Source organism: Medicago truncatula, chromosome 1 (genome assembly GCF_003473485.1).
Source record: "Medicago truncatula cultivar Jemalong A17 chromosome 1, MtrunA17r5.0-ANR, whole genome shotgun sequence".
NCBI classification, from domain to species: domain Eukaryota; kingdom Viridiplantae; phylum Streptophyta; class Magnoliopsida; order Fabales; family Fabaceae; genus Medicago; species Medicago truncatula.
Window position 1 is genome coordinate 32,994,807 of NC_053042.1, and position 20,221 is coordinate 33,015,027.

General features: G+C 30.5%; 1 protein-coding gene across 1 annotated transcript; it reads left to right on the forward strand.

The window, feature by feature from the left end:
- The first annotated feature begins 5,701 nt into the window (after positions 1-5,701).
- On the forward strand, positions 5,702-7,013 carry LOC25484081 (probable membrane-associated kinase regulator 4). Its single transcript, XM_013612836.3, has one exon. The coding sequence runs from the start codon at positions 5,828-5,830 to the stop codon at positions 6,821-6,823; it is 996 nt and encodes a 331-aa protein (XP_013468290.1). The 5' UTR covers positions 5,702-5,827; the 3' UTR covers positions 6,824-7,013.
- The last annotated feature ends 13,208 nt before the right edge of the window (positions 7,014-20,221 follow it).

Here is a 20,221-nt window from a genome sequence, read left to right on the forward strand (position 1 = left end):
GCAAACGATGCATTTTCTATGTGACAGCCAATTAGCTTTAAAAGGTCGTACTGGATAAAAAAAATCACCATGTGACTATAGTTTGATGACCAACACGTGATGTGGCACTGACATTCTTTTTCTAGTACTAGTACTTTAGAAAAGAGTCATTGAAGCAGAAATTTGCTGTATTTTTCTGCTGTTGTTTCATTTTAATTTTTCTATATGAAAGTAATGTTTAACTTTTATAGGATCTGTGCTTGATTTGCATTTGCATAAGAGAAAATAGGGGGAAAAGAAAATAAAAGTACTTTTTGTATATGAATTTATTTTAATCAAAAGGATTATCTTTTGATTTCATGTTATTTTTTATTTTGAAAAACTCTGTATCCGGACCGACTAATTTGAGGGGACCAATCACATCGCCCATTTGCGGGGGTCCCGTTGAAAGCCAGAGCAAGCTCTGTATAGACTTTACCATCGAAATTGGCACAAGAGGGAATCGAACCTGAGACCTTTGGAGCAGCAAACTCCAAGATCCCAAACCAACCACTAGGCCAACCCCAAATGGGTTGATTTCATGTTATTTGATCTAATGAGTTGAACATTTGAACCAAAATAGGTTTAAATCAAACTTGAGTCAAGTTTTGAGTTGAACTAATTTGTATTGGATCAAGTCTGGTTGAACTAAAATTGCTTCAAACTGTCATTTGATTTTTGCCATTACTTCAAGCTAACAAGTTAAATTGAGTTGTCGGTGAACTTAGATTGAGTCAAATTCGGACAAAAAAATGACCATATTGAAAGTTGAGTTTTAAGTTAAACTAATTTTTTGTCGAGACAAGTCAAAATAAACTATGGGTAGAATAGATCAAGCTAGAAGGGTTCGTAAGGTTTAAGTGTGATTTTCTTAAAAAAAAAATATATATATTTGTTTGAGTATTGTCTATTACATGTCGCCAACTCATTTTTAAAGCTTAAAAATACTCTTTTTTAAATTTCAACAAAGCCTAAAAACCTATATCAACAAGTAATTAATGATGTATAGAAAATTAAAACATACCCCCTCCGTCCCTATATATAAGTACCATTTGTCTCTAATAAAAAGATGCTTATATATAAGGACGAAGGGAGTATATATCATTTTGGGATAACTTATATCAAGAGTTATACTAACAAGTGCCATGTAGGACACTTGTAAAAAAAGTTGATAAAGTTTTCACTTTATTCTTTTTAACAAATGTTCTAAGACTACTAGTTAGTATTTTCCATAAATCAACAACTAAGTTTTACCTTACAAATTATAGGTCTTTATCTGATTATCTCAGCTATTTCACCATAAATTGAACTTTACTCATTTTATTTCTAATCCTAAGCGGGAGAATCTACTAAAATGGCAACTTACAAATGGAGATCTGTCCTAAACTACTACGTTGAGCTCTTAAGAGCATCAATATCGCCTGAAATTTGCCGTGTCTTCACATTTCTCAATAGCACTGTGTTAGCTTTTTAATTGGCACCGTGGTAATGCATTGCAACCTTAGCATTTCAGTTTTCTTTGATAAAAAATAATATAAAATATAATGTAAGAGACATTGTGATGTTTGATGGGACCCATTTTAAAATTTTAGAAGAGTGGTATGAATATTTAAAGAATGTGATTGAGTGATTTAAATAATTGTAAAAAATAAAGTAATATATTATATATTATGTAAGATCCGTTTATACCATCCAAATAAATGGCATGGATGTGGATGCTCTAAACTACCCATTATTTTTACTCAATCTCGAAACACACGTTGAACTCTTTTCATGGTTTACCATTAACTGAAATATGTTAAACCTATGGCCTAAATAGCCTCTACCTAGCAGCATCTTATACATCACATCCCAATGCCTTGTTTTTTGTACTTTTGCATGAGGTCAAACCTCAAGTTTGAATTCCAAAATACACACACAGGGAGAAGCCAAAGATGATTAATGCTAATAATTCCTAGTTACATTAAGAAATAGGACTAGTCAAATGAGCACCTCACTGACGGTGACCAAAAAATAATTACTTGTAAGCCTATTGATAGAGGGACAGAGACCCTTCAAAAGAGTGAATTATGTAGAATTGGTCAGTTATAGATTAGGCAAAAAAGGAAAAGGGGAAAAGCAAAAATCCATTCACAAATTATATTGCTCCTTTAGGATTTCTTATACTTAGAGATTCACCATACCAAATATACAAATTGTAAAATACGTGTCTCCCTAAAAAAATATAAGATACCTATTGTGGTAGAGAAGCCTTTGGGTAAAATGACATATATCATGTTCCATATACCTTTCATGCTAGTACTAATATTTAATATAGCCACTTCAAAGTTCAATAATCTTTATTTACCTAATCATGCTATAATTTCTAACCTTTGTTTTAGGAGCACCCTCTATTTTCTATATTTGAATCCTAGATCTTATATATATTATGCATTATTCTTACCAACTGAATTAAGCTCATGGGACAACCTAGTGTTTTCTAACTTAATGATTAAGGATTTTAAGGCTATCACATTCATATCATACATCTGAGATAATGATATGAGGACTAGACAGTGGATGTGTAGATTCATTTCATTGAGACCACACCCAAGTACATGTATCCTGTACCTGCTGAGACACTAGGTGCAATCTAGCCTATAAATCATTATGTTCATACTTTGTTTGTCATGGAATGAATTGGAATGTAATGTAATGTTGAGTATGTGTTTCAATGAAACTCCCCATAAAAACAAGGTTTGTGTCTGTCAACATCTTCTTTGAGTTGCGAATTCTTAACTTGTACATTGACACATCAGAATCAAATGGAACAGGACAATTGAGAATTATGAAAGCATTCATCTTACACATGGTTTTGGGCCATCTTTTAGATTCACTTGGTAGCACTAATTATCTATGCATATTTTAAAATGCATCTTGTTTAAACTGCATGAAAAATAATCGATGATTATGATTGAAATTTGTCAAGCTTAATAATCTCTATACTTTCCGTTATTTAAACTGTTTCATTGTTTAGAATTAATCACACTTATGCATATTGTTAGAGGAACCAACAGTTATTTAACTCTTGAATACACAAAAAAACAAAGAATGAATAAATTATTAAGAAAATGATTGTTTAGCAAGGAAAGGATAAAGATTCAACATTACAATAATACATGAATTTCATGCTTGGAAAGCAACATATACATAGTTTAAAAAATAGAGTATTTCTTTTAACATTAAAATTGAGGTGATTCAAATGGTTGAATAGGATAACTTTGAGACGTTAACAATTGCAATACTTGCAATTAATTATGTGTTCATTTCGTGTTCCTTGTTTGGAATTATTTCATCAAAAGTCAAAACAATGCATGCCATATATAGCCATGTTACTTTTCAAAATGTGAATTTCAATCCATTGTATCCCTATTTGCATTTCAATTCATTCTTAGCCACAAATACGTTTCAGGGCAATTCAAATATTTATGAAAATTGAAATTCAAGGTAATGGCAGGGAAAACTATAATTTGCCAAAGCATACATGGAATGTGTAATGATAGGAAACAATTCTAAAGAAAATCGAGATCGTTTCATTTTAATGTACCCCTGTTTCAATTTACAATTCATGAAGTTGAGAAAATACTTTCTGTTTTTGTGTGTTATCAACATATGAAACTTTTCTATTATGTATATGTCCTTTCTCTTATGCAGTTATCCATTTCATCGTAACTACCTTCTGAACAAAATGGAGGGGGATTTGAATTCATTTTGATTTTCAAAATAAAATCCTCGGTAACTTTAATTACCATTAGATCAAACAACCATCCCATTAGAGGGGGTCAGGTAGCTCATCTGATTTGAGTGTTAAAGAGTAGCATATCATGATATTAATAGTAACAACCTCATTGTAGAACACAACGTATCATAACCCAACAATGGTTATGAGTTCGACTGGAAATGTATTTAGGGGGTTTGCTATTACTCATGTCCTTGCATGTCTCTGAATGCAACGTTACAACTCTCGAGCGAGAGTCTTGCTATTCATTTTTGTCCTATCTAAAAGATTAGTCTCTATAATTACACATAAATGATATTCAATTAAAAAAAAGTATTGTACAAAAGAAGCATATGAGCAAAGCAAAGCCGACTAGCACTTGGCCGCAATGAGAACCCGTGCCTAAAAGGGTACCTCCAAAGTTGCCTTGACAGCTACAAAGTAGTTGGTTTTATTGCAAAAGTTTAACGAGAAATAACAATCATTTTGTACAAACTTTCATAGAGATGGTAGTCTTGTAGCACAGATTTGGATTTTCTTTTCATAGGTTCTCCACTATGACTCTCTTGGATTGGTTTAGGTATCTCATGTCTTTTATATTTTAGTGCATTGATAAAAAATTAAAAAAAAAAAAGTATTGTGGAAAAATAAGAATTACAACGTGGATTGAACTTATAAACAAAGAGAAAAAGAAAAAAGGAGAAAAGAAAAAGGATAGGGAAAGCAATCAAAACACTTTCAAGGATCATCATTACTCTCTTTATTCTTTACTTTGACAATATCAAGCAGTGCGGGTAACTACATCTATATCCATTGGCCATTCATAGTGCCTCAGAAGTATACGCCCAATTGAGAAATTTTTTTTAAAAAAAAAAAAAAAACTTCTTAGATTATCTTTGCATGTCTTAGGACCGCAAATTTGAATTTCATCTAAACTTTGGATTATTTAAACTGTTCCATTGTTTGGAATTATTCACACTTACGCATATTGTTCGGGGAGCCAACAGTTGATTAGCATTTGAATACACACAAAAAGACAAAGAATGAATAAATCATTAAGGAAATGACTGTTTAGTAACGGAAAGATAAAGATTAAACATTTCAATAATACATGAATTTCATGCTTGGAAAGCAACATACATAGGATTAGTTTAAAAAATAGATATTTCTCTTAACATTAACTTTGAGGTAATTCAAATGGTTGAATAGAAGAGGTTTTCAAAACAAAACAACAAAAAAAAAAAAGAGTAACGTGAAGACAGATGTGATAACTATGATTTTTGAGAGGTGATAACATTGATATTTTATAAATAATACATTTTGATCCCTAAATCTAGATGTGTGAGAATGTGTCGTATAGCTCTTGAATGAATTAAAATTACAAAAATATCTTTGTATATATTCATTTTCTACGGGTAATTTCGTATCTGGAGAATCGTGCGCACAATGTGTGAATATTGTAAACTTTAAGGTATTAAATTTGATTCCTATTGATGAAAAAATAGAAAGACAATATTTAAGGTCGGTCTTAAGATTTTTGGTGTTTTAAACGAAACAATAAAATAATGCTCTTTTAATTACTCCAATATATTTCTTCTTGTATTTTTTGTTGCAAAAGATTTATTTATAATAAAAGTTCTCTAACAATATATTTTAAATTGAATTAATCCAAGTGAATTAAAAAAATATACATCGATATCTTTTTGTGCCCCTAAAAAAATAGTGCCCTGAACTGCCACCCTTCCGCCCACCCTTAGAATCACCCCTGACATTTTTAATGGAAAATATATGTAAGGACTAAAGATCGAACTATCCAACAAAAAACGCGTACAAAAATCAAACAAGCTAACCACGTGGATATTGTTTCCCATATTCAAAGAGTAAAATAATTATTTACTCAAGCTCTATAAATACAATGTTTGGCAAACATCCATCATTCAATTCAAATAATTCCCTTCTCTTCTCTCTTTCCTTGAGGAAGCTCAATTTCCAATAGGCATCTCCACATTTCTAAGTCCAACAAACACAAATAGAGAAAAACCATCATCACAAATGAAAATTGAAATGGCCACTAAACAAGTCACTTTGGTTCATGTAGATGAAGACTACATTGACATGGAACTATGTTCTCCCTCACACTTCTTCTCTTATTCTTTTGGTTCTCCACCAAAGAATACCAGAGAGTTTGAATTCCAAATGAGTAGTTCTATCTCAAATGAAAAAAATTCCAAAACTACCCCTGCTGATGATCTCTTCTACAAAGGAAAACTCCTCCCTCTTCACCTCCCTCGTCGTCTTCAAATGGTTCAAAAGCTTCTAGAAAACACAAATTTAGAAGATAACACTTTTCCTTTCACACCTCCCACTTTTGCTAGTTACACCACTCTTGAAACCTGCAATATTTCAGGTTCAGAATCATGCAGAGTTAGCAGTGATGTGAGTCCAGATGAGTACTCATTTGAAATGAATGGTTTTGTTGTAAGGGATTTACCAAAGAATAAATCTTGGCCTAAGAAACTGAAAATGATGAATCAGTTATTGTTTGGTCAGAAACTCAAAGCTTCAAAAGCTTATCTTAAATCTTTGTTCAACAAAACTAGTTGTTCAGAGAAAGCATGTGCTAGTGATCCTAACAACAAGGTTGGAATTAAAAGCAAAAACAAAAACTCATTTGAGGTTTTTTGTGAGGAAAATAAGAAACAAGTTAAAAGAGACATGGTTGAAGATGATTTTGTCAACCATAGGAAATCTTTCTCTGGAGTGGTTCAAAGACATTGTGGTAGCAACAAGGTTTCATCTTTGTCAACATCTTCATCCGGGTCATCTTCAAATTCTTCGTCTTTTTCGTTTAGTTCATCGGGTAATTATGATTTACAATTGTTTAAGAGGAGTATTAGTGCTAATTATGAGGTGGAAGGTTCAGTTGAAGGAGCTATTGCACATTGTAAACAGTCTCAGCAACATTTTAATTCAAAGAATGGTGCAGAAGATGCTAGGATTTGTTCTCAATTTGGTGTAAAAGTTGAAGTTTGTGGTGATAAAGAGTAACACTTTCCAGCAACATAGTGAGTGAGTGAGTGTAGAAAATTCCCTGTAAAAGTAGAAAGAAAAAAAAAAGACATTTTTCCTTTGAAATGCTGTTGCATTTTAATGGAGTTTTTATGTTTTGATTTAGAATTAAAAGTGTGAAGTTTCTAGTATTAATTTGTTCAAAATTGAATTTTTTTCCTCTTATTAATTCTCTGTCTCTCTGTCATATTCTTGTACATTTTAAATCCCTTTGAAGTACAACAAATATTATCATTAGCTGAGACGAATAATTCTTTTCGAAAAAAAGTGGCTTTTCAATTTTAATTTTTCAAAAGATTTATACTTATTATAATACTCCCTCCCGTCCTTATTACTATAAGAAAAAATTATTTTTTAGATTCATTGTATAAATGATGTATTTAATCTATATTTACAATAAAATATATTAATTATTTTATAAATAAAAAAAAGTTAATTGTTTCTAATAATAAGGATTGGAGGAAGTATTAATAATAGTGGATCAGGTCATCACTCAAGAGAATCTCAATAGCAATGTAGCTAGGATAGGCCCGTAGCTTGTTTTTATTATGTTATTAAATGAGATAGGTCCAAACTTGGACCCAATTTTTTTTTTTTTTTTGAGAGGACTTGCAGCCAAATTTTTACACAAAAATCTAAGCAATTACATGCTGTAACCAATTTTGACCGGTGATTTTTTTGAATCATTTTGACAGGTGATTTGAGATCGGATAGTTTAGATCATAAAATTAGTCTTTAAACAATTTTCAACATTGACTTAAGATTTGACGATTGAGATTGTGACACTGTTACAATGGGGAAACTATTTTTGTCTAAGCCTCTTGATTGTATAATAGTATGTGATAGCAAAGAACATTTAAATGAGATGCTAAGTAATTTCTTCCAAATTAACCAAAGATTTTGGATTTGAATCCACATTGTAGAATGCAACAATATTAAATCTCTTGAGAGAGTTTTACCACTCATTTTGGTTATACTCTAACTCCTGTATTAATCTATGCATTGATTAAAAAAAATAGTCTGTGGTGTGATATCAACGATTTTATGGATCTGGCCTTTTAACTCAGAACCAAAACCATGACTTACAAACCAACTTTATCTGCAGTAATTTGACCATGATAAATTTTGTTTACTTTTTAATTTACTATAACAAGTCAGTCTTTATGCCAAGTCTCATCTCATGTGCTAAAACTGACCCTTTTTCCCAATGTAGATTCTCAATGACTGTTTATGACTTTATGATCTGCCAGTGCCATTATTCTTTCAGCCTTCAACAGATAGACAATGGTACTGTAAAAGTTTAAATAGAATTTATGAATGCCAAATTTTATCCACTCACATATTCTTTCTATTATGCTACTAGTACTGCCACCACTACTTTTAAATTTTCTGTGTAAAGTAGAAAAAGGTAGAAGAAATTCATTAGTAAAAAAATGATATGTCAAATGAAACTGACCATATAGAGTAAGATGATGTTGTGGAAATAATGGTGTATTTGGCACCTGAAAGCTTTTGTTTGACCACTAACATGCTTTTTTGAGAACATTCATCATTAGTAATAGTGAATTCCCAGTAAAGCAGCATGGTTGACTGCTGATTAAAGCTAAAACTAATGCAATTATGTACCCTTGTTGCAATTACCGAAGTATAACAGTAACTGAAAATGATTATGATCACAATATATATATAGTATATTTACATGCAGTGTCAATTTTAAAAGGACTAAAGTAGGGCTTGCTTCAACAGGACCTAACTCAACCTTAAAATTTCTCCGGTGTCTTTTCCATTTGACCCGCAAAATACAAGGTTCGTTCGAGACATATTAATGTCTAAGGAATTGGTCCGACCAAAAATTTAGTTACAGGTTAGAGTAGGGTCTTTTTCTCACTCAGTAACACTTGTAATTGTTAGCTCTACTATGTTGGTAACCAAATTTTTATACACAAGATATTCAATGTGAAATATATGCTAATGTAGGTAAATATCTTGTAAAGTACCATGGTAAAATTTATATTTTGAGTTATAATTATTTGAATACATGGTAAAACATCAAAAAGAAAAATTCAAACTTTTGCTGGGATCTAAAGATGAGTTATAGTCTAAACAAAACAATGACATGATAAAAATCTAGAGTTGGATTAGAAAAGGTCCAACTTGCTCAACTGCAAAGGCCGAAGACCCCACCCAGAGCTAGCTTCCTTGGTGCATGTATTTCTTTTTCATAAAAACATCATAGTATTTAGGTATATACTAGGTTGGTTAATTGGGCCATAACAAAGCTATACTACCTATACACAAAGTGAAGTGATATTGAAAACAAGACCTTAAGCAACTATCATGGCAGACAAATGAACCACTAGGCGTGCAGTTTTTCCTTTCGATTGATTTTGACTAAACATTAAACTACGCGTATGTACATTAACATTACATAGTCCTAGAGGATGAATCACATGTAGAAAAATTGGTAGTTGCAACTTGCAAGTATAAGTGAATGTTGCTGGGAACCTACTAGACAAACACATAAAACAAGCGCATAGAACAAGAATTTATTTTCCTTGTCTTAAACGATATTGTTTCCCTTCAAAAAAATTTGTTTAGTTGTGATAATTGTTAAATAATGTGTCAAGATTAAAATATCGATCTGCTCATTTTTTTTCAATGTTTTAGAGCAGCATATATCTCAAATTGATGAAAATATCAATTGGGTTTGGTTTGATGGTTTGGACAATATATAGAGACAACGATAAACAATTATCATATCATGTGTTTGAAAGTACATAATAATAACCATATGATACCATTATTTTATCATGTTTTACATTTCAATGCAAACTTCATATTGACATAGTATAATATATATCATATTTAAATAACAAAATTATATTTATGAAACTATTACTTATATTTCTTTTAAAAATAATTATTAATTTTTTTAAGGGAATAATTTTAAAATTTTATGAATTAACAAAAATATTTAATAAATAAATAAGTATTTAAATAGTTTTAGCTAAATTAAAAAATAATCCATTTGAACCACTAAATAAACAATTTTTTATTCAAAAATCTTGAGTAAATAAACAGTTCTATTATATATGTTTGATAAGCTGAATAAAATTATCATCTAGAAATCTATAATGTTTCACTCTCTCTTCCATTTTTCTCTCTTGTGAGTCGTCATCAAAATCCTAGTTTCTTCTCATTCATTTATCAAATAGAGGTGATTTATGGTCAATTTTTGACCCTAGTTTCTAACTCGTTTTTCTCTTTCCCTTTTATTGAAATAAGTGATTCTCACATCTATTTCTTCTTTTCTTTGTGATTTCATCTTCTTAGTGCGACGTTGTTTTGTTCGTCGTCTTTGTGCAGCGTTGTTTGTCTTTCTTGTTTTGTTCAAGTATTTATTCGGTTCAAATTTTCAGATCAGCTTCGATCAAGTGCAAATTCAATCAATGCTTTGGCGTCGTTAATTTGCAGATCCTGAGACATGGATATTCTGGAGGCTTGAAAATAGTCATATGTGTAGGCTTTTGTACTTTGTCGTTTTATGCTATTAACATGGATGCTGTGAAATTGTTCGCAGATTTATCATTTTTGTTTTTAGCGAATTTGCATTTTATTGATGTACTCTATCTATTTGAATGAATTAATTAATATCATTTATTTTTTTAAAAAAAAAAGAAGCTAAATAAACATAAGATATATGTAAATGACAAAATTATCCTTGTAACAAAATTATATTTAAATTCTTATATAATTATTAATTAATATTATTAATAATTGTGTCACTAATGATCATTTTAGAATTTGAACAATTTCTCTTGAAGTTACAAAGACTTTAATACAATTGAAATTATGCTTTATAATAAACTATTGAAATTATCCTTTCATAATAGATCATTAGATAATAAACATTACCGATCATTTTACAATTTTCACTAATGTTTTATAATTATGAAATTATGCATAATTATAAAACAATTGAAATTATGCAGAATTTATTAATGTAGAATTATGTAGAATTTATAATACAATTGAAATTATGTATGTTTGATAGAATTTTAGTGATCAATTGAAATTTATAATTATGTAGAATTATAATACAATTGAAATTATGTTTTATAATAAACAATTGAAATTATGTTTTATAATTGTTTTATAATTATGCATAATTTCATAATTATAATTTCAACTGAACAATTCCTTGTCATTGATGATCACTGATGTACTCTATCTATTAATAAAGAGGAGTGTTATGGACACTCTCTTTCTAACACTTTCTCTAACACTCACTATTTTATTGGGTGAAATACGTGTGGGTACCACACATTGGAAATTGATCCCACATAAAATGGTGAGACCCACATGAGTTTCATCCAATAGGAGAGTGAGTGTTAGAGAGAGTGCTAGAAAGAGAGTGTTCCTAGCATTTCTCATTAATAAATTCTACATAATTTCAATTGTTTTATAATTATGCATTTTTTTAACAAAAAATCATTTTACTCGTTAAAATTTGAAAATATTAATAAACACTTTAATATCCATTAATACTCGTCTAACGTCTATATACCATGAATGAGACAACGACATAATATGAGTTTTGTTAAATATCCATTAATACTCACGTATTTATCTTTCCGCCGTTTTCATTGCGCTAACGTGTGTAGATTATCAATATTTCGTAGAAATTTTGTGTGTAAATTACAAACGATATTTATATAAATATTTTGATATAGATTAAAATATAAGTATAGATATTTGTGACTTTTAAATGTAACAAACCATATTTATCTTTCTTTAAAAAAAAAAAACATATTTATCATTTTCAATGATAACAAAAAAAACTTATCTTTTTAATAATTCCAACAATATAACATCATTATAGAAAAATTTGTTTGTAGGTATAATTGGAATAATAAAAAAATCATCCAAAAATCTTCCCAAAGCCCCTTATCTCTTTATATATGGTACATAATTATAGATAAAGTATAGATAATTAGTAGTTTGTTGAGATATTTATGCTACATAAATATTAAAAATAAATTGAAAACTTAAATAAAATATTTAGTTGATAAGAACAAAGTAAAATATGAAGTTTGTTGAGATATTTATGTCAAATAAAATATTAGTTTTAGAAAATAGAAAATAAAAATATTGAGAATAAACATGAAAGCGATATGTGACATAAAAAACTTTACTTTATAGATATACTATTGATTTTAAAATATGTTTGATAAGAATAAATCAATAATTTATTTTCTTATCATATATCATGTTGATTTCTAATTAACTCATCTTATATTCAGGATAAAAATTTAACCAAAGAAGATAGGATATGATAAGTTTTATGATAAATTTAACTCATCTTATAATTTCTTGTTATCTCTTTTAAACATTAATTTGAGACAAGATATATGATATAGTTACAATACATGTCTCTTATTTCGGCAAGCAAACGAGGCATATTTAAATGTTGGTTGTGGTGTTAGATGAAAAAAAAAATTCTAGCAAGGATGAAGGTTTTTCTTATGATCTAAACAATTGGTGTGATAGTCCTCTTGGTTACTTGTGTTTCATTGGGATATGAACTTTTCCTTGGTTTTGGTTTGCTTGAGTTAAACTGGTTTTTTAAATTAAACAAAATTATAATAAACAATAAAAGCTCACACACATAAGTAAAGGAGTTGAGAGTTAAAACTTCGATCATGTCGTTTGCTCTAATAATTTTGACATATTTTGATAGTTGAGCTAGATTAATTTTTTTGTTGATATTGGTCTAGTGGTCCGCACATACTCCAAAAAACACATAAAAAATGAGAAAAATATGGTGACTAACGTTTGAGGACGTCAAAGTCATTGATTGAATCTGACGTGAGAACGTTTGAAGACGTCAAAGTCATTGATTGAATATGCACTTGATCAAAATTAATCTTTCAATCTGAATCAAATAAACACCCCCACTAAAACGAGAAATCAAAAACACATCGCACAAAGACATAAAATCAAAACAAACAGAGTCGTGTAAAGACGACGAAATCATAAAAACAAACGAAATAAGATTGAAGGTACTTAAAATCTAGATCATTGTTTAAATCATTTCATGTTTTTATTTCATCTCGAAAAAAGGTACTTAAAATTCAAAAGGGTAAAATAAGATTTTTGCCACATAAAAAAAAGGTAGATATTTGTTAAATCGTGGGGGTATGATATGAAAAAGTGTAGAATCGAGGCTTCTTCATGGGCCATCCAATCCAACATAAGTGGCTCATCACATGTGTTTAACACAGCTTATCTGAAAAAAGGGAAAAGTGCATTTGGCTCCTTCTTCACCCAACGTTAATGCAAGAAGACACATCAAATTATTTTCCTTTCTTTTCTTTTTGGATAATACAAGACACGTCAACTCCGAGACATTGTTCTTCTTGTCCTTGAAATGCTAGGGCACTTTTGCATGTAGTGGTTTGCGGCAAATTATCTAACAACATAGCAATGGATCAAACCGATGAAAGTCTCTCATATTTACTTCCATGTAAAAAGCTTAACCTTCATGTTCCACTATGATTTTCTTTATGCTGTTTTCTTGTACTATCAATGTCAACGAAGAACCTTGCAGAAGACCAAAAATTAATTCATCCTCGCCTATGAAACATAAACACTCTTCAAATCATGAGTGTTTCCGTGTCGGACTCATGTTGGCATTTAACACCAACACGATATGATTACACTAAACTTTATGCGATTTTCATTGGACATTAGTTTACTTATGTTTGATCGAAATAAAGTACTCCCTCCGGTCTCAAATGTAAGCAACTTTTTACTTTTTATGTTCATTCAATAAATGATGTATGTGGTCTATAATATGGACCACATACATCATTTATTGAATGAACCTAAAATGTGAAAAATTGCTTACATTTGAGACCGGAGGGAGTATGGAGTCCACTGCAACAAACACAATATACCATGTGAGAGTCTTTAACATATTGGCTAATAGAAAAGCCATTTTATTATTTAAGACTTGTGTGAAATTTTAGTTTCAAGTAACTTTCTGCGAAATGTTTACTTCATAAACATCATGACGGAAATATCTTTCTTTGATGTGCACAAGGAAAATATCAAGGAACTTTTGAAGTAACTATTCATTTACATCAAAAGAAGATATAACATATACAAGAAATAAATGAAGTGAATTTTATACATTATTACGTAAACACAAGAGGAAAAACCCTACCTACTTATTTAGTTGGAAGGAAAAAAAAAAATGACAGAGTAGTTCTACTAGCTCATGATGAAATAAACTAAACTAAAATAAATGAATTTCACGCTAAATGGGAAAAACAAAAACAGTAGATAGATAAAATAATTTAAAAAGAATGGATTATCATTTAAAAGTTTGAATTTTCTCCTTTAAAAATCACCAGAGGAGCTAAAACCTTAAATATGAGTCATATATCAAATTTATTTACTTTCTTATGTCAAATATTATGGTCACCTCACTTACGTTAAAATTTGCAATAGAAAAATTGTTGTCGTTTTCCCCTTCTTTTGTCAATGACCTTTTGGTTGGGGCATTATCAAGAGCAAAATAATTAAGATCAGAAACAAAAACAATAGAGCAAGTAAGTATTGGTACCATTTTTTCCATGCACATGCAACCTGATCAGGTCCACATAATTAAGACGTGACCTAGAATTCTACAAACGATACCATGTGTCTGTGCCAATGAAAAACCAAAAATGGAAAGTTATTGAAAACGTGGCACACACAATAACGATCAATTTTCCTTATTTGTGATGACATATCTCAATTTGGAATCCCCACAACAGAAAAAATAATATCAATTAGGAAAGAAAAAGGTGTCGGCAGGAAGCAGCCATTCTTTTAAATTCGATAAGGAATTCACTGGCCCCAAAAGGTTTTTCACAATTTTGTCATATAGCTAGTAATTTTCACATTTTAAAAATAAATTCTTACAAAATATATACCCTCCAAAAATATGAAATAGACCCTTGAAAAATCTCTTACTAAGAGACCCTCACCAGATGTGTTTTTACTAGTACTTGTACTACGGACAGCACACAAAGTCTTGCCCTCACCATTAATGGAGGTTACCATCAAATCCTTAACGTCTTATTCTTTTGTTGCTAAGCATATGTTTACATACCGGGACATTCTAAACAGGTCTCTAAAAAGTTTCATAGATAGACCCTTATCACTCTTAGTAGAATATGAATGGTGAACTATTAACCGTGCAAGGTTAAAAATGTTGGGAGTGTTTGTTTCACCGACTTCTTACTTTTTTGATTCAAACAAACCAAATGAAACTCGTTAAAATGGTTCCCCCATAATTGTTGCCACATCGAAACGATGATAGCTTTTAGCCAAAATGGTTGTACTCCAGCTCAGTAGCTCTCTAACCCTAGGCCAAGATTCTGATAGCAAACAAACAGTTTCTAATTGTAAAAATAGCTATGAACAAGGGTCGCTTTTCATCAAATGTCTGATATTGTCGATTTTTGTTTTAAGAACAAATTTAGGTTGAGGTTTTCCTTTTATATTTAAAAATATGATAAAATCAAACAATGGCATTCACATTAATCTATTTGAGCACACTATGTGCAATCAAATAAAAGTCATGACGAAATCAAGAACATGATAAAAAAATAAGGCTAAAATATGGTTTTAGTCCCTGCAAATATGCCTCGTTTTGGTTTTAGTCCCTGTAAAAAAAAAAAATTGTTTTTGGTCCCTGCAAAATTTTTTGTTTTTTAAAATAGTCCCTGACCCCATTTTTGTGATGATTCGCATACGTGGCACAAGATGACTGGACCCATTTTGTAATTTTTGGTCCCTGCAAAATATTTTATTTTTTAAAAAGTTCCCTATAAAAAAATTTGTTTTTGAAAATAGTCCCTCCAAGGACTATTTTCAAAAACAAAAAATTTTGCAGGGACCAAAAACAATTTTTTTTTTTTTACAGGGACTAAAACCAAAGCGAGGCATATTTGCAGGGACTAAAACCATATTTTAGCCAAAAAATAAATACATCAAATAAGATTATTATTATTATTGTGTTTTTGTTGTGGCTAGATATTATTATGATTCTTGAACTTGGAACACAATCTTTATTGTAATTGCAGATGATAAATATTTTTCTTTTGTCTGAATTCTCCATTTTTATAAAAAAAAATAAATAAATAATATGAATCTAGGTATTCAAAGTTCGTTCCTGACTAAATTAAGTTAAATAAAAAATCAATTTCATTAGAAATAAATTAATTTGGATACTTCCAAACATATCTCTTGAACATCATTATTCAATTGAACTCCACGATTTCAATAAAAACGACAAATATAATAAAAATAAATTAAAAAATCTGAGGTGTAAAGTACCTGTGTTTTCATTGTAAATAACAGCATAAAAAAACGAAAACGAAGTCGATTTTAAGAAAATGTATAATTAGCATGAAAGAAAACTATTTATTATGAGTCACATGATTTGATTGATATTATAATTATCACAACCAGCAGCAAGGACACCCATCGGCTTTTGGCCCCTCCTTCTGAGTCATTTTTAAAATCATACACGTGTATTTCATATAAAAACATACACATAATATCTCTTCTCAGAAAAAATAAAAAAATAAAGTGAAATATATTAAATGAACTTCATAGCCGATCCCGCATAAGAAGTGCTAGAAAAGACTAAGAGAAAAATGCAACAATTACATCAAAAATCTATCGTTGCACGAAATAAAAAAATAGCCAAAAAACAAGCTATCTAAAAGTAATACAAAAAAAAGAAAAAGACTACATGGTTACACCCACACACAACAGAGGGTTCAGCCACCATGTGTGACGGTTAAAAGTAAAATTTGGGTGATTTGCCTTTAACCATAAAAAATATTGTAGCTTTATTTTCTCATGGAGATGCCGAAGAGATTTCCCCTTTTGTTTTAAAACTCTTGAATTTTTTTTCGTGTCAAATGGTCCAAACGCAAGTAAGCCAGATTGAACGAAGAACAATGCAGCTACTCTTTGAGAAGCCTCCACCAAATTGAAGTAAATGGTCGGAAACTTGAGCAGGATGAACCGTAGTTAAACATAACCAATTATAGGTACCAGTCCAAACTTTTCCAAAGAAGTCGCAAGACAAAAATAGATGGTTGATATCCTTTTCCTTGCCACAGTTGCCCGCACATAAGGTAGCACTTGGTTGAAGCAGCTTTCACTTGACTAAGTTGTTTGTAGTTGTTAAATGATTACGTAACAAACGCCAAACAAAAATATTGACTTTTAATAGAATATCCTTATGCGATCAACGGTGATATGTTGGTCCATTGTAAGCAAGTAGTTATGAGCACAAGAAACATTATATTTTGAAGATTCATGAAGCTCTCAGATCTACATGTCACTAACATTAGCCAACAAAACAAAAGGATAAAGTAATTCTTCCTCCTAAGGCAAGAAACGCCGTCACCATTTCAAAGTCTCACCACCATCCCCTCAACCTAAACTGAAAGTACCTGACAGTTGCCATTTTGTTATTTGCTAAAGTAAAAAGACGATTAAATGTGTCCTTCAGAACCCCTCCATCCAACCATGGAACACACCAAAATAAAGTGTATGTGTCATCCCCCACCCAATTACTTACTCCCACACCCACTCTACTTCGAATACTAAATAAATTATTCCATCACGTTGAAGAAAACTATCCCCTTCTAATAGTGCCACCCTCCTCTCCATACTTTGGAGATAAAATTCTATTCCACAAACTCCTTATTTCCTCCTTCAACTTCCAACACTATTTACCAAGTAATAACAAGTTAAACCCTTTAATCCTTCGAACCCACAAACCTCCATTTTCCATTTTTAAAACAAATAGTGTCGCAATTAATCAAAGAAATTTTTCTAAACCTCCATAATATCTCCTTTTAATATCGTCCTGTCTCATTTTAATTATTACTTTATCATTTTTTTCTGTCTTAAAATAATTGTCACTTTATAATACAAATACAACATTTATTTATTTTTCCACTAATATACTCTTATTTAATTTATTGAATTTCATCCAACTTAACTATTACGTTAACAACAATTAATATGGATGTTTTAATAAATGATATTAATTTTACCATTAAAATCAACACAACTAATCATTTTTTTAAAACCCGTAAACAACCTTAAAACAACTATTAAAAATAAGACGGAAGAAGTACAAAATTAACTATATTTTGAATATTTGTGAAAATATCAAAATTAAGTATATTCCTTCAAAAAAAATCAAAATTAAGTATATCTTTTAAAAAAAATATTGTCAATGGTAAAATAACATGTTATTTTTATCACGAAAGTTATAAGATTCTAAGCAAAACAATGAATTATAAAATTATACAAAAATAGACAAACATACAAACAAGTTTCTAACCACGAACACTCAAACGAGCTAAGCTAACAAACGGGCTACCACACAGAAAGCACACAAATTAAAAACTATAGAGTTAATGGTGTTTTACCCCCCTGTAATATAGGTTATTTTTTGTTTTTTCCTCTGTAAAATATTTTTTTTGATTTAGCTCCTGTAAAATTTTTTTTTTTTGGAATACCCCCTAATAGGTTATAAAAAAACGACTTTATTTTTTTTTTGGCAGAATTTTTTGTTTTTTTATGACCTATTAAGGGAGTATTCCAAAAAAAAAAAATTTACAGGGGATAAATAAAAAAAAAATATTTTACAAGAGAGAAAACCAAAATTGCCCTATATTACAGGGGGTAAATCACCATTAACCCAAAACTATATATGAACACTAAAATGAGCTAACAAACAATCTAACACGTGGAAAACACTCAAAGAGTTCTATATGATACAGGTTGGAGCTTAATGACTAGACGATGTTGTAGTGGACTTTGAGACATGAGTGGGTGCAGTGAATGATGAATGTAGTTGATATGGATAATTATCGTAGTGGATGTGGATGATGATAAATGTAGTAGTTTGTTAATCATATACAAATGAGGTTGATCTTAAAACTAATATTTGTTAGGGAGTGATTTTGTTGATGGATCCTTGGAGCTTGATTCAAATGAAGTGTTCTTGACTGTTGTTTCATATGGTATTCTTTAGTGTTGATCCTGACAAAGTATCTTGGTTCAAAACAAACTATCTTAAACTTTGATCCAAACCCAACATCTTGAACTTTGACTCAGGTTGTATGCTTTGTTTAGAAAAGGTGTCAAGACATCTCATGGAAGTTATCAAAGTTTGAGGATTAATTACAATGAAGATTTGTAGACAAAACAGCTGAGAAATTTTTTATCACAAGTCTTAAATCATATCAACGATGAAAAGCACATGAAGAAGGAAGAAAACAAAGAATTTTGCCCTATAATTACCTTGCGCATAGACCCATTCGCCACGTGTATCCCAAAGTCTACACAACAAGAAAAATGCATTGGTCTATGTACCCCACGCATGAAACCATGCGCTTTGTGCATACGTTGTTCACAAAAAAAAAAAAAATTGTTTTTCTGCCACACGCCCAGCTCAAGGGGTCATGCGCCCCATGCATGTTTTGTGATAATATTTGCCTGTTTAAAGCTTATTTTGATCCATAATTATTCATTCAAAAACCTGATGGTTCATGAGGTAAGGAGTGGGACCAGAGCAACAAAAAGGGGTTTTTCCAACCCGCCTTCCACTTTTGATTGTGTGGTTTTACTTTTAGTTTCTTTTGATACGTTAATACGTTAATATGATTTCAAGTGTGCAGGACCATATAATTAAATTTAAATTGTTAATGAAGTTTTTGTTATGAAAGAACAAAGTTATGAGCACATCTAATAGCGTCTAATACAATAGAGAAGTTGGAGACTTGGAAGTAACTCTGAAGTTGTCAAGACTTTGAAGGAGTGAAGCTTATGAAGACTCTCAAACTCAAAAGGCATGTCAGCATCAAAAGCCTCTAACATGTTTTGTCGTCTTTTGTAGGAAGGTCATTATCAGACTCTGATAGTATAATTTATCTTCTTCTAAACACGTGCAGAAACAAACAAAACAATTCAAGGACAAATGAAATGAAACGAATAATTTCATTTGAAGCAAATGAATTTCAAATGACATTTCAACATCATTAACCAAATCAAGAAACATTCCAACGTCTTTGATCAAGTTTCTCAAAGGCTCAAATTTATGTGTTGGCACTCTTCAACATCTCTTAGATTTTCCTTTATATAAGGAATTGAAGACATGAAGAACAAACATAACTCTCTAGATTTTTTACAAGTGCCCTTATTCTGTCAAAATCAATAGCGTACAAACCCTTTGAGATTTTCTTATAAATTTTCATATCTTATTCATCTTCTCCATGCGGCGAGCAACAT

Bases quoted from the DNA above. Each gene is read 5' to 3' on its own strand.
- LOC25484081 (XM_013612836.3), top strand. From the start codon at position 5,828: ATGAAAATTGAAATGGCCACTAAACAAGTCACTTTGGTTCATGTAGAT.